At 43.8% G+C, this 15,711-nt stretch overlaps 1 protein-coding gene across 1 annotated transcript; it reads right to left on the bottom strand.

Moving 5' to 3' along the window:
• Positions 1-300: 300 nt before the first annotated feature.
• Positions 301-6,206, bottom strand: LOC123101934 (plasma membrane ATPase 1). The gene is made up of 21 exons (XM_044523179.1): positions 6,120-6,206; positions 6,030-6,089; positions 5,529-5,747; positions 4,956-5,093; positions 4,693-4,827; positions 4,423-4,602; positions 4,126-4,332; positions 3,917-4,036; positions 3,721-3,840; positions 3,510-3,632; positions 3,307-3,411; positions 2,959-3,103; positions 2,645-2,812; positions 2,300-2,538; positions 2,185-2,217; positions 1,795-1,876; positions 1,527-1,687; positions 1,191-1,376; positions 921-1,103; positions 655-833; positions 301-418 (listed from the first exon to the last, which is right to left on the bottom strand). The coding sequence occupies exons 2-21, from the start codon at positions 6,084-6,086 to the stop codon at positions 331-333; spliced, it is 2,868 nt and encodes a 955-aa protein (XP_044379114.1). The 5' UTR covers positions 6,087-6,089; positions 6,120-6,206; the 3' UTR covers positions 301-330.
• Positions 6,207-15,711: the final 9,505 nt, after the last annotated feature.

A 15,711-nucleotide genomic window follows, 5' to 3' on the forward strand; every position in this document is an offset into this window, starting at 1 on the left:
AGTGCATACATAGTTCTCATCTAACAACATATAGCTCTCCAGAGCATCTAATTAATTAAACCATACATTGAAACTATGTAAAACATTTCAATGCGAAAACAAATGCGATCATAATCGCAACCAAGGTAACAATTGATCCAACGGCATAATGATACCAAGCCTCGGTATGAATGGCATATTTTCTAATCTTTCTAATCTTCAAGCGCATTGCATCCATCTTGATCTTGTGATCATCGACCACATCCGCAACATGCAACTCCAATATCATCTTCTCCTCCTCAATTTTTTTTTTTATTTTTACCTTCAACAAATTGTTTTCTTCAACTAAATTTAACCTCTACAATAGGGTCGGTTGGCATTTCCGATTCCCATACATCCTACATGCCAGTACAGTTTCACAGTATGAAGCTCCCTCAACCTGTAGTAACCATGACAGTACAGTTAGTTTCACACCGTTGTCGACAAACACAACTGCTTATGTCACTATTGCCTACATGCATGCCTACTGATATTAGAGAAGACACATGCATGTCCAGAGATGAATTCATGAGTGATAATGAGCCAATGAGGGGGGAAAGGAGGGACAGCTGGACCGATAAGGGACCAGGGGAAATTATATGCAAGGAAGGGCTATGATTGATTGACTGGTCCTACCTTGCAATCTCGGCCCTCCTCTTGGCCTCTTCAGCCATGTGATTCAGCTCATTGTAGGCCCCCTTCTCCGAGAACATCTTAGCATCCGGTGGCTGCAGCCCATGGAGGGTCCTCTGAGCGTGTGCCCACTTGAGCTCCCTCTCCTCCTTGCCGAAGTCTTTCTTCCTTGTGAACGCAATCTACAGAAAGATGAACATTTGTCATGCATGATACATGGTCCAAAAGGCGTGGGCCAAGACAGTTTGTGCAGCACATGTTATTATTACCCTTTGATCGATGACGAGATCCCATGCTTTGCCGCTCAGAGTGTATCGGATGAGGAACTTGATGATATCGAGCGGGAGGTATGTGATGATATTGTAGAGCCACACGACGCCAGCCCAGCCCCACCCGATGCCTTTGATCTGAGTGAACGGCCAGTCAGCATACACCGCGATCAGTGTAGCAATCTGTAAATATTAATGGGAAGGTTTTTTAGCTTGATGTGCTTTTCTCCTGAAGCAGTTTATAAGAGGGACAGGGAGTTAGGAGCAAACCAGCTGCGCAACGAAGAATGCAAAGACCAGTAGAAACCCAGGACGCTCGGCAAATGACCAGCTGCGTGACCTGGTGACAAAGATGAGAGCTTGGCTGATGGTGCTGACTTGGAGGTAAATGGCAGCCGCGAGCTTTTGGATATCGTCCTGAGCTGTCTTCTCGAGGCTTTCGACATGAAACAATCTCTGAAATTTTATTAAGTTGTAAGCGTCGGTAAGTTGTAGTAGACATCATAAAAATAGTTTTTAGCCAAGTTTACTACCCAAGGGTACACAGCAATTCGCTTAAGATTCACCAAAATTTAGATTTTGTTCGCCTAAGCAGAGTCATCTTACCGGGAAAAAGTTTGTCTTGTACGCAGCCCAGAAGAAGATGACCGTCATTATTGCCAAGTATCCACCAAGGATAACTCCAGTTGTGAAAATCTCAGCCAGCTTCCAGCTGTCGGGTAGTGGAGATGGTTTTACCCGATCCTTTGATATAGTCATGATGGTACCTATTGACCACAAGTTCACGACAAATAGTTAAAGAAGTTTAAATATTTATATACTTTCTGATTCTACTTCTGTTCTGAAACAGAGAAGGGAGGTAGAGGGATTGTACCATCATTTAGAATCGCTATGATCAGGACCATGAACGGTGGAAAGTCGAACTTCCAGATGAGGGCAAGTAGCATAAATCCAAGCTGTTAAAGGTAAGCAGAAAAGGAAGATACTGAGTTAACCCTGAAGCAAGGCATATAGGCCAGATGGGCGAAACTTCAGTGCTTAAGATGAATATATATTCCAAAAACATTTATGCGTACAGATCTTGTAACCTTTGTTAAGTTGAATAAGTGAAATTTTGATCCCCAACAGAAGCATCAATGACAATTTCCCAAATAAATAGAATGTGCAACTTGACACCATTTAAAACCAGCATTGCAAATCATGTGACCGAAACATGTATTGCTCTGGAAGTATAATTCAGAGGTGAAATACAAGAAAAACTTACCACAATACGAATTGTGATGGAGACAGCATAGATCTGCACGCATCACAATGCGTTAGCCATATATACAGCACAAGCAAAAAAGTAGGAAATAATACTCAAGCACACTATCACATACAGTGTAGTTCTTCATACGCTGGAAAATTGCACGACTGGTAAGCACAGCACTGATGATCACGCTGAGGCCTGGTTCTGTGAGGACAATATCTGAAGCACTCCTGGCTGCATCAGTGGCATCAGCAACAGCAATACCAATATCTGCTTTCTTTAGAGCTGGAGCATCATTTACTCCATCACCCGTCATTCCACAGATGTGCTTTCGTGCTTGCAGGCGTTTCACAATCTCATACTTGTGCTCTGCAGAAAAAGCAATCACTCGATCAATGTGGAACTAAAAATATTTGTTCGCTCTCCCAACTCCCAGTTTTTGCAGTGCTGTAATTTCATTCATAAAAAAGCATACCAGGGAAGACGCCAGCAAAACCATCAGCTTTCTCAATGAGATCATCAACTGGTAAAGCAGAAATGGACTCGTCTGAATTTTTCTGCCCCAACAGAGCAGATGAAGGATACATGTTTGTACCCATTCCCAGGCGACGCCCTGTTGACTTTCCAATGGCGAGCTGATCACCTGAACATTTGAAGAAGAAAATAAGAAATGGTAGGAAATAAGTAACAACCTTGCCACATTGAAATTAACAGGAATGCGTCAGACATAAATGGAACAGAGGAAGGAAGATAGAGATTAATTGGATATTGATCCAATGAAAATATTACCTGTGATCATCTTGACATTAACACCAAGGTTAAGTGCCCTCCGGATTGTTTCAGCACTGTCATGTCTAGGAGGATCAAAAAGTGGCATCAGACCAGCAAAGTGCCATGGGCCACCAGGGCTTTCTTTCCTCCCATCTGGTACTTCCTGCATTTTCAGGATATACACCGTTAAGACAACACATACCAAAAACAGATACAACAAGAAATAATTAAGGTCGACCAACGGTAGTCATTATAAGGGCATAAGTGACGGATACGGAAGCCAGATTGTTCAGAAAACTCGCTTAAGTTGCACTCTCCCATTTGCATGGACAAGGCTTACTAACTTTATGCTGTAATTTTTCTCACCTGATACGCTACAGCCAGCGATCGAAGTCCACGCTCTGCAAATTTGTCAATCACAGCATGGACCCTCCGCTCTATTTCCGATGTGTTGTGAGCGAGGTGAAGAATCTGCAGTCAATTCATTGGGTTTATAGCAATCGTGAGCATAATATTCCCATAAGGCAATGCTAGGATATCAACATAAAACCAGTTCATTCTTGTGGTACCTGCTCGGGTGCACCCTTACTAACACGGTGCATTTTGCCATCAGCGTCAATGTATGTCAGCGCCGTTCTCTTGTCAGTAGGATTGAATGGCAGAAAATGAACTTCTTGAATACCAGCACGTGCCTGCGTGAACATATGGGCAAACAGTCATTTCATCATATAAATGAGGTAAAATCATCTGCCAGCGCATCGACAAAGTATGGCACAGTACCTCTTTCGGATCAGCTAGCATCCCAACAATTGCAGTATCGATAGCATCTTGGTTTTCTGTTCGAGACGCTCTAGCAGCCATGAGAATCACTTGGTCCTGAGTGATGCCTCTTTCGAAAACCTGGGCCGGACTTGTTTTCATAAGATATATGAATCAGAAAAAGAATGCAAGAGTTCAAGTAATATCCTCGCCTTACCTCAACAAGGTTCTTGTCCACAGTAAGCTTATTGAGAGTCAAAGTCCCAGTTTTGTCACTGCAAAGGACATCCATGCCCGCCATCTCCTCGATTGCAGTCATTCTCTTTGTGATAGCTCCCTGAAAAAATAAATCATACCGTGGTTCAGTAAATTAATGCAGATTAAAAAAACCGAAAGCCAAACTATGCTTGTGTAGCAGGTGAAAACCTGTTGAGATAATCGATGTGACCCGATAGCCATAGTCACGGATAAGACTGTCGGCATGGCTATGGGAATGCCTCCAATGAGAAGGACCAAGAGGTTGTCAATTCCAGGGCGGTACGCCCTGTGCTGGATAGGATACATTACAATGATCTCGATGAACATTCCCACACCAATCGAACAAATGCAGAAGTTCCCAATGGCCGTCAGAACCTGCACTGGTAAGATAATAGTATCATCGATATCGTCAACAAATGCAATCAAGAAATAAACAGAAAGGTAAGGTGATGGCTACAGTCTTGCCTTCTGAAAATGGCCCACTTGGTTAGTGGAGTCAACAAGGTGCGCAGCCTTTCCGAAGAAGGTGTGAACACCGGTGGCGATCACGACGGCTTCGATCTCACCTTGCTTGACGGTCGAACCGGAGTAGACGCCATCACCGGGGCCTTTGGTGGCCGGCAATGATTCTCCAGTGAGGGCAGACTACAGCACAAGAGAAGAGAAATTATGTTATGCAGAGAAGCCTCAAAAGTAACAGCTTCAACAAGTCAGGAACAATGGGAAGGGAAGGACCTGATCAATCTTGAGAGGGTCTCCCTCTAGGAGGCGTGCATCTGCAGGTATGATGTCTCCGAGCTTGATGCTGATGACGTCCCCTGGCACAAGGATGGCCGCGTCTTCCTCGGTCCACCGGCCATCGCGAAGAATCTGAATTATGACAGAAAAGTTCAGACTTGTGAATGAGCTATGTGGGTTGGGACACCTCAACTGAAAACCGACATGTAGGCATACTGAAGCAGCATATATAGAGTGGTAGGTGGCGCAAATGACAGGACCTTGGCTTTGGGCGCGAGACGGGCCATGAGCGCGGCGGCGGCGTTGCCGGCATTGTTCTCCTCGATGAAACTGATGGTGGAGTTGATAACCAGCAGGGTGATGATGCCGATGAAGTCCTGCCAGTCCGGCGGCTTATTCTGATTGACGGCAAAATTAGACAAGAAGAACAAAACAAAACAAAACAAATGTTACATTGTCCAATCTTGAACTGTAAGTTTGTGTACGCAGCAAACATGGTGAGAAGAAAAAAAAATTGAGGGTCAGCAGGTTGGCTCCCCTGATGACAAAATCACACAAGAATATTAAAAGAAGATGTTAGATCACCCGATCTTGAACTCTAAGTTTCTAAGCAACAAAGAACTAGTCAGATTTATTCACTTGTCCTCAACTAGAATCTTCATTCAAGTTGAGAAATTTTCAGGTTGAGGAACCAGTTGCCCTGATGACAGACACGCAATCTCCAGTTAAACAAGGCATACATACAAGATGTGAAATGACCCAATCTTGGACTGTAAATTTGTGTATGCAGTGCAGAGTGCAGTAAGCAAGATGGGAAGGAAAAAGAGAAATACCCCTCCGTTGGCGAGCGCGATGGCCATGATGGCGGCGGCCTCCATGACCCAGGAGAGCGGGTTCCACATGAAGCCCAGGAACTTGAGGACCTTGCTCTCCTCCTTCTCCTCCAGCTTGTTGGCGCCGAAGATTTGGAGGCGCTGCTGCGCCTGCTCCGCGGTGAGGCCGGCGCGGCTGCATCTCAGGTTGTCGAACACCTCCTCCAGGGGTATGTTCTCCTGCAGCAGCACAAGAAGCAGAGCCGAACTTGAGGAACAGAGCAGCGGCGGTATGAACTAAACAAGATTGATTGAAGGGCGAAAGAAGGGGAGGGGAGGAGGAGCTCCTGAGATGCTACAATGTCTGAACCAAGAAGTCGAATTAAGAGGAAGCGAGGAACCCCTGGCAGCGAATCAAAGGCGCAAGAAGCTCCAAATCCCCCCAAGAAAGAAGCCCCCCAAGAAGCCTGGACTGAGGGGAGGAGAGGAGAGCGGAAGAGGCCGCGGTGGTAGGGTGCGTACCAGGTCGACGACCTCCTTGAGGACGGCCTCGAGGTTGCCGGCCTCCTTCTCGGCCATGGCGGCGGCAGGGATCTCCCTCCCTCCCTCCGCCTCGCGCCTTTCTTTCCCTTCCCGGTGGGAGGGTCGGCGGTTCCCCTCGCCGGAACCAAGATCTTCTCATGATCTTCTCATGATGACGACATCAATACCATTGTTACACCCATAGCCTCTACTGACATATACTGGACCAATTACTAGAGCTCGCGCACGTCAGTTAAATTACCAGATACTTTCGTTTCTTGGTAATGATTCTAATATTTATGAGATTATGATGCTGCCTAAATTGGATACATTTATTTTGCTTACAAATGAAGGGCCTAGCTTGGAGAAGGATGAACATTGGAGCAAGAACATGCATGGAGTTGATGGCATGCGCAAAGGGATCAAGAACGGAGTTACAAGTGATGATTTCAGGACTTTGAAGCCGCCATAAGAAGTGCATGAAGCCTTGGACGAAATATACAAGATGCCACTTCATAATATTCGTCCATAGGCTATTGTAGGTGCTGCTTCACCTTATTAATGGGTCAGGCCCATGTAATTTCGAAATACTTAAGTATAGGCTATTTTTAGAGTCCGTATGTGTGGGAAAACAAGAGTTAGGGTTGGTTTCGGACCCCACCCTCAAGGGCCACGAAATTCCCCCCTCTTCCTCCATATATACAGCCCTTAGGGCGTCGTTTAGACTTTGGATTTTGTTTAGATTAAAAGTTCGCCATAGCTGCAACTTCGCGTACTTCGTTTGTGTCCAACGACCAGACCAAGACGTTATAGAATCCCACCTTGATCAATAAAGCTTTCATCTTATATTCGCAATATCCCGGTTGCAATCTCAGCTTCTTTCTTGTTCTTCGTTTGCTCGCAGGAAACAGACCCTCGTGGTCAGGTTGATCGTGCTCCGGCGTGGTCAATAACCATCGGAAGTTGGTTTAGCGATTGCTAAGGCGCGACGTCTCGCACGTTCGTAGTCGGATCGTCAAGGTCGACTCCCACAGAAAACAATAGCCACCATCTCATCGAAACATCGGGACACCTTAGCCTTTATCAAGTGGTATCAGATTTCCAGGTTGCTCGGTGAGATTTTACAGTTTTTCATAGATTAGATCGAGTCTGTTCTTCATACCTACAGTCCACGAAAAAGCCAGAAAAAAATTTAGGGTTAGTTCATCATATCCGAACCAATCTGAGCCTTTGCATAATCTTTTTAGGGTTTTTGCTTTGTTGAATTTGCGGTTGCATCGTCGTGTGTCAAGTTGCTGGTCTTAGAGTCTAGTCTTTTAGAGTTTCGAGTTCTGGTCATAAGTTGTCACGCCGCCGCCGCACCATCATCATCGCCCATCTACCACTTTTGCTTATCCGCCACCGCTCTGAATCCATATCCATATACCACCACCAATCCGTATCCATATACCACCACCAATCTGTATCCATATACCACCACCGCTACCATATACCACCACCGCTGCCATATACCACAACCATATATCCACCACCAATCCGAGTTCTTCTCATATTAGGTTTGTTCTTGAGATCAATCTAAATTCCGTTTCGTGTTTCCTTGCCTGCGTAGGTCTCGGAAAAAAAAAGTCTGGAGACCCCCGGGCAGTTTTTAGGCGAAAATTTTCACGAGCAAAATTTTTTTCCCTATCCTATTTTTAGGCTTTTCTGAGTCTTTTGAGCCACGTGCCATCATAGTGATTTTTTGTCGCACTTTTTCGTCGTCGCTGCCCTGATTTCCGAAAAAAAAGTGAAAAAAAAAATTTCATGCCCATCCTATTAGTTTGACGAGGGAAGAGTTTTGAGACACTCGCCATTATAGTGATTTTTCGCAAAAAAAGAGCGCAAAAAAAAGGAGCGCAAAAAAAAGAGCGAAAAAAAAGAGTTCCAGAGTGTGCTTTTCCCTTATTTACGTGCAGCGCCGTGATTTTGTTAGTGTTCTAGGCTCGCGTCTCTAGCACGGTCTAGCCTAGGACCAGCACAGTACCGTCGTTGAGCGTTTATTCAACTTTGCATCTCTGAATTGATTATTGCTGACCCTTTTTGCTACCATACTATAAGCCTTCCCAGCTCCACATACATCTACGTCGTGCGTTTGACTCTCTCTGGCAATCGCTCTATCCAAGCTTTTGAGAGTTTTGACTACAACGGTTGCCGATCACCGCCTGCTGCTGGGTAAGAACTGGTAAGAATTTGAGATTTGCTTGACGGATTTGTGACACCCGCCACCACCACCACTTGTTAGTAGTCTGTAGGATCATATTCTTGTGTGTTTCTATTGCTGCTAACCATGCCAGGATCACAAGTCGATGAGACTGACTGGAAGAACTTGACGAACAAGGAACTTCATGATACGTTTCAGCAAATGATGAGTGGACAGGTGCAAGATGTGATAAACAGATTTGAAGAGGCCATGGAGAAGATAGATGGCATGGAGAAGACGTTTGAAACAAAGCTCGATAACAAGTTTGCTGAATTGCTTTCGCGTTTTCCACCACCACCACCGGCTGCTCCTGCCGCACCTCTGCAACAACAGCAACAACATCGACTACCTCCATGTCGAGAAACAGCCCTCCGCCGAGCGAGCCGTGTCCCTCTTCAGTCGGGCCAAACTGCTGGTGCTGCTGTTGATACTTCTGTGTTTCCTACTGCTGATGTGGAGGAGGATGATTATGTGGGAGATTATGAGGATGAGGTTGATCAAAATCAGAACTACGTGCCACCACCAGCACAGCAACCACCAGGTCGTCCACATGCAAATAATGGCAATGGTAGGGCTCACCCTCAGGTACGAGATCATGACCATCTCCCTAAACTAAAATTGAATATTCCACCATTTGAGGGTAGATATGTTCCTGATATATATCTTACTTGGGAGTTAGAAACTGAACAACGATTTACATGTTTACAATATCCCGAGGAGAGACGTGTTCCTGCTGCTGTTTGTGCATTCACTAGTTTTGCATGTGTTTGGTGGTCTGAGCATTGTAGATTATATCCTATTCCGGCTACTTGGGCTGCTTTGAAAACTGCTATGCGTATTTGTTGGGTTCCACCATATTATCAACGTGAATTACTTCAAAAATTGCAGCGCTTAAGACAGGGAAAAAATTCTGTAGAAGAATATTATCAGGAATTACAAACTGGCATGATTAGATGTGGTATTGTTGAGGAGAATGAAGCTATGCTTGCACGTTTTATGGGTGGATTAAATAGAGAGATTCAGATGATTCTAGAGTATAAGGAGTATACTAATATCACTCGTTTATTCCATCTTGCTTGTAAAGCTGAACGTGAAGTGCAGGATCGACAGGCATTGGCGCGGACTAACTTTTCTGCAGGTCGACCTTCATCATGGACACCACATGCATCATCTACTTCCACATGTTCTGCTACACCGGCGCCTCCGTCGGCTGCCACCTCCAACCGTGATACAATAAAGCAGGCACAATCACCACTATCTGCCAAGAGCACACCTTCTGGGCCTGCAAAGAGCTCTTCTTCATCCATGGCATCAACAGGGCAAACACATGATATTATTTGTCGACGTTGCAAGGGTGGAGGTCATTATGCGAGAGAATGCCCATCTAAGCGTGTGATGATTGTTACTGAGGATGGTGGGTATGAGTCCGCTAGTGACTATGATGAGGAGACTTTGGCTCTTATTACACGTAAAGAACACGGTGGAGACGATTTTGATCATGAGACGCAATACATGGCTCCTGAAGATGCTGACAGGTATGAATGTTTAGTTGCTCAACGTGTTTCGAGTGTGCAGGTTACACAAGCTGAGCAAAATCAGAGGCATAATTTGTTCCATACAAAGAGAGTTGTGAAGGAACGTTCTGTTCGCGTGATCATAGATGGAGGGAGCTGCAATAACTTGGCTAGCATGGAGATGGTGGAGAAGCTATCTCTCACCACAAGACCACATCCACATCCTTACTACATCCAATGGTTCAACAACAGCGGCAAGGTTAAGGTAACACGTACTGTTCGGGTGCATTTTAGTATCTCTACATATGCTGATTATGCTGATTGTGATGTGGTACCTATGCAAGCATGTTCCTTATTACTTGGTAGACCATGGCAATTTGATAAAAATTCTGTACACCGTGGTAGAAACAATCAGTATACTCTTGTTCATAACGATAAAAATATTACTTTGCTTCCTATGAATCTTGATTCCATTTTGAAAGATGATATTAATAGAGCTAATAAAGCAAAACAGGAGACAAATAAGAGTGAAAATCAGATTGTGGCAAAAGAATTTGAGCACCAAATGAAGCCTAATAATAAACCATCTACTGTTGTTTCTGAAATTAAATTGAAAAGTGCATGTTTACTTGCCACCAAATCTGATATTGATGAGCTAGATTTTAGCAAATCTGTTTGCTATGCTTTTGTGTGCAAAGAGGCATTATTTTCATTCGAGGACGTGCCTTCCTCTTTGCCCCCTGCTGTCACTAACATTTTGCAGGAGTTCGCTGACGTCTTTCCACAAGACGTGCCACCGGGATTACCACCTATTCGAGGGATTGAGCATCAAATTGACTTAATTCCCGGTGCTTCGCTACCCAACCGTGCACCATACCGTACCAATCCAGAGGAGACGAAGGAGATTATGCGTCAAGTACAAGAACTGCTCAACAAAGGTTATATACGCGAATCCCTTAGTCCTTGTGCTGTTCCTATCATTTTAGTGCCGAAAAAGGATGGTACGTCGCGTATGTGCATTGATTGTAAAGGCATTAATAATATTACTATTCATTATCGTCATCCTATTCCTAGGCTAGATGATATGCTTGATGAATTGAGTGGCTCTACAATATTCTCCAAAGTTGATTTGCGTAGTGGATACCATCAAATTCGTATGAAATTGGGTGATGAATGGAAAACATCATTTAAAACTAAGTTTGAATTATATGAGTGGTTAGTCATGCCTTTTGGGTTAACTAATGCACCTAGTACTTTCATGAGGTTAATGAACGAAGTTTTACGTGCTTTCATTGGATGATTTGTGGTAGTTTACTTTGATGACATATTGATTTATAGCAAATCTTTGGAGGAACATTTGGAACATTTACGTGCTGTTTTTATTGCTCTACGTGATGCACGTTTGTTTGGAAACCTTGGAAAGTGCACCTTTTGCACCGACCGAGTATCTTTTCTTGGCTATGTTGTTACTCCACAGGGAATTGAAGTTGATAAAGCCAAGATTGAAGCTATTGAGAGTTGGCCGCAGCCCAAAACGGTCACACAAGTGAGGAGTTTCCTTGGCCTCGCTGGTTTCTATAGGCGTTTTGTGAGAGATTTCAGCACCATTGCTGCACCTCTCAACGAGCTTACAAAGAAGGATGTGCCTTTTGTTTGGGGTACCGCACAGGAAGAAGCTTTCACGGTATTGAAAGATAAGTTGACACATGCTCCTTTACTCCAACTTCCTAATTTCAATAAGACTTTTGAGCTTGAATATGATGCTAGTGGAATTGGATTAGGAGGTGTGTTATTACAAGATGGAAAACTTGTTGCATACTTTTCTGAAAAATTGAGTGGGCCTAGTATGAACTATTCTACTTATGATAAAGAATTATATGCTCTTGTTCGGACCTTAGAAACATGGCAACATTATTTATGGCCCAAGGAATTTGTTATACATTCTGATCATGAATCTTTGAAACACATTAAAAGTCAAGCAAAACTGAACCGTAGACATGCTAAATGGGTTGAATCCATTGAGACTTTCCCTTATGTCATTAAACACAAGAAGGATAAAGAAAATGTTATTGCTGATGCCTTGTCTCGTCGTTATACTATGCTTTCACAACTTGACTTTAAAATATTTGGTTTGGATACCATCAAAGATCAATGTGTTCATGATGCTGAATTTAAAGATGTATTGCAGAATTATAAGGAAGGGAGAACTTGGAACAAGTTCGTTCTTAACGATGGATTTGTGTTTCGTGCTAACAAGCTATGCATTCCAGCTAGCTCGGTTCGTCTTTTGTTGTTGCAGGAGGCGCATGGAGGAGGATTAATGGGACACTTTGGCGTCAAGAAGACGGAGGATATACTTGCTACACATTTCTTTTGGCCAAAGATGAGACGGGATGTTGAGCGTTTTGTTGCTCGCTGCACTACATGTCAAAGAGCTAAGTCACGACTCAATCCTCATGGTTTATATATGCCTTTGCCTGTACCTAGTGTTCCTTGGGAGGATATATCTATGGACTTTGTTTTAGGTTTACCTCGAACAAAAAGGGGAGGGATAGCATATTTGTTGTCGTGGATAGGTTCTCGAAAATGGCACACTTTATACCATGTCATAAAAGCGATGATGCTGTTAATGTTGCTGATTTGTTCTTTCGTGAAATTATTCGCTTACATGGTGTGCCAAATACTATTGTTTCAGATCGTGATACTAAATTTCTTAGCCACTTTTGGAGATGTTTATGGGCTAAGTTGGGGACTAAGCTGCTTTTTAGTACTACTTGTCACCCCCAAACTGATGGACAAACTAAAGTAGTCAATAGAACATTGTCTACTATGCTTAGGGCTGTTTTGAAGAATAACAAGAAAATGTGGGAAGAATGCTTGCCTCATATTGAATTTGCTTATAATCGTTCATTGCATTCTACTACTAAGATGTGCCCTTTTGAAATTGTGTATGGTTTCCTACCTCGTGCACCTATTGATTTGTTGCCTCTTCCATCTTCAGAGAAGGTTAATTTTGATGCTAAAGAACGTTCTGAATTGATTGTAAAAATGCATGAGTTAACTAAGGAAAACATTGAGCGTATGAATGCTAAATATAAACTTGCTGGAGATAAGGGTAGAAAACATGTTGTGTTTGCGCCTGGAGATCTTGTTTGGTTACATTTGCGTAAAGATAGATTTCCTAATCTGCGCAAATCAAAGCTAATGCCACGTGTTGATGGTCCTTTTAAGGTGTTAGAGAAAATAAATGATAATGCATATAAACTTGAGCTACCTGTAGATTTTGGGGTTAGTCCCACTTTTAACATTGCAGATTTGAAGCCTTATTTGGGTGAGGAAGATGCGCTTCCGTCGAGGACGACTTCATTTCAAGAAGGGGAGGATGATGAGGACATCAATACCATTGTTACACCCACAACCCCTACTGTTACATATACTGGACCAATTACTAGAGCTCGAGCACGCCAATTAAATTACCAGGTACTTTCGTTTCTTGGTAATGATTCTAATGTTCATGAGATTATGATGCTGCCTAAATTGGATACATTTGTTTTGCTTACAAATGAAGGGCCTAGCTTGGAGAAGGATGAACATTGGAGCAAGAACACGCATGGAGTTGATGGCATGCGCAAGGGGATCAAGAACGGAGTTACAAGTGATGATTTCAGGACTTTGAAGCCGCCATAAGGAGTGCATGAAGCCTTGGACGAAATATACAAGATGCCACTTCATAATATTCGTCCATAGGCTATTCTAGGTGCTGCTTCACCTTATTAATGGGCCATACCCATGTAATTTCGAAATACTTAAGTATAGGCTATTTTTAGAGTCCGTATGTGTGGGGAAACAAGAGTTAGGGTTGGTTTCGGACCCCACCCTCAAGGGCCACGAAATTCCCCCCTCTTCCTCCATATATACAGCCCTTAGGGCGTCGTTTAGACTTTGGGTTTTGTTTAGATTAAAAGTTCGCCATAGCTGCAACTTCGCGTACTTCGTTTGTGTCCAACGACCAGACCAAGACGTCACAGAACCCCATCTTGATCAATAAAGCTTTCATCTTATATTCGCAATATCCCGATTGCAATCTCAGCTTCTTTCTTGTTCTTCGTTTGCTCGCAGGAAACAGACCCTCGTGGTCAGGTTGATCGTGCTCCGGCGTGGTCAATAACCATCGGAAGTTGGTTTAGCGATTGCTAAGGCGCGACGTCTGGCACGTTCGTAGTCGGATCGTCAAGGTCGACTCCCACAGAAAACGATAGCCACCATCTCATCGAAACATCGGGACACCTTAGCCTCTATCAAGTGGTATCAGATTTCCAGGTTGCTCGGTGAGATTTTACAGTTTTTCATAGATTAGATCGAGTCTGTTCTTCATACCTACAGTCGACGAAAAAGCCAGAAAAAAAAATTAGGGTTAGTTCATCATATCCGAACCAATCTGAGCCTTTGCATAATCTTTTTAGGGTTTTTGCTTTGTTGAATTTGCGGTTGCATCGTCGTGTGTCAAGTTGCTGGTCTTAGAGTCTAGTCTTTTAGAGTTTCGAGTTCTGGTCATAAGTTGTCACGCCGCCGCCGCACCATCATCATCGCCCATCTACCACTTTTGCTTATCCGCCACCGCTCTGAATCCATATCCATATACCACCACCAATCTGTATCCATATACCACCACCAATCTGTATCCATATACCACCACCGCTACCATATACCACCACCGCTGCCATATACCACAACCATATATCCACCACCAATCCGAGTTCTTCTCATATTAGGTTTGTTCTTGAGATCAATCTAAATTCCGTTTCGTGTTTCCTTGCCTACGTAGGTCTCGGAAAAAAAAAGTCTGGAGACCCCCGGGCAGTTTTTAGGCCAAAATTTTCATGGGCAAATTTTTTTCCCTATCCTATTTTTAGGCTTTTCTGAGTCTTTTGAGCCACGTGCCATCATAGTGATTTTTTGTCGCACTTTTTCGTCGTCGCTGCCCTGATTTCCGAAAAAAAAATGAAAAAAAAATTTCATGCCCATCCTATCAGTTTGACGAGGGAAGAGTTTTGAGACACTCGCCATTATAGTGATTTTTCGCAAAAAAAAGAGCGCAAAAAAAAGGAGCGCAAAAAAAAGAGCGAAAAAAAAGAGTTCCAGAGTGTGCTTTTCCCTTATTTACGTGCAGCGCCGTGATTTTGTTAGTGTTCTAGGCTCGCCTCTCTAGCACGGTCTAGCCTAGGACCAGCACAGTACCGTCGTTGAGCGTTTATTCAACTTTGCATCTCTGAATTGATTATTGCTGACCCTTTTTGCTACCATACTATAAGTCTTCCCAGCTCCACATACATCTACGTCGTGCGTTTGACTCTCCCTGGCAATCGCTCTATCCAAGCTTTTGAGAGTTTTGACTACAACGATTGCCGATCACCGCCTGCTGCTGGGTAAGAACTGGTAAGAATTTGAGATTTGCTTGACGGATTTGTGACACCCGCCACCACCACCACTTGTTAGTAGTCTGTAGGATCATATTCTTGTGTGTTTCTATTGCTGCTAACCATGCCAGGATCACAAGTCGACGAGACTGACTGGGAGAACTTGACGAACAAGGAGCTTCATGATACGTTTCAGCAAATGATGAGTGGACAGGTGCAAGATGTGATAAACAGATTTGAAGAGGCCATGGAGAAGATAGATGGCATGGAGAAGACGTTTGAAACAAAGCTTGATAACAAGTTTGCTGAATTGCTTTCGCGTTTTCCACCACCACCACCGGCTGCTCCTGCCGCACCTCTGCAACAACAGCAACAACATCGACTACCTCCACGTCGAGAAACAGCCCTCCGCCGAGCGAGCCGTGTCCCTCTTCAGTCGGGCCAAACTGCTGGTGCTGCTGTTGATACTTCTGTGGCTCCTACTGCTGATGTGGAGGAGGATGATTATGTGG

This window comes from Triticum aestivum, chromosome 5A, assembly GCF_018294505.1.
Source record: "Triticum aestivum cultivar Chinese Spring chromosome 5A, IWGSC CS RefSeq v2.1, whole genome shotgun sequence".
Classification (NCBI taxonomy): domain Eukaryota; kingdom Viridiplantae; phylum Streptophyta; class Magnoliopsida; order Poales; family Poaceae; genus Triticum; species Triticum aestivum.

Excerpts from the sequence above, each read along its gene's own strand:
- LOC123101934 (XM_044523179.1), bottom strand. The coding sequence starts at position 6,086 with ATGGCCGAGAAGGAGGCCGGCAACCTCGAGGCCGTCCTCAAGGAGGTC. Across the intron at positions 4,333-4,422 it reads AAGTGGGCCATTTTCAGAAG|GTTCTGACGGCCATTGGGAA; the intron begins GCAAGACTGTAG and ends TTACCAGTGCAG. Across the intron at positions 3,633-3,720 it reads TGCTAGCTGATCCGAAAGAG|GCACGTGCTGGTATTCAAGA; the intron begins GTACTGTGCCAT and ends ATGTTCACGCAG.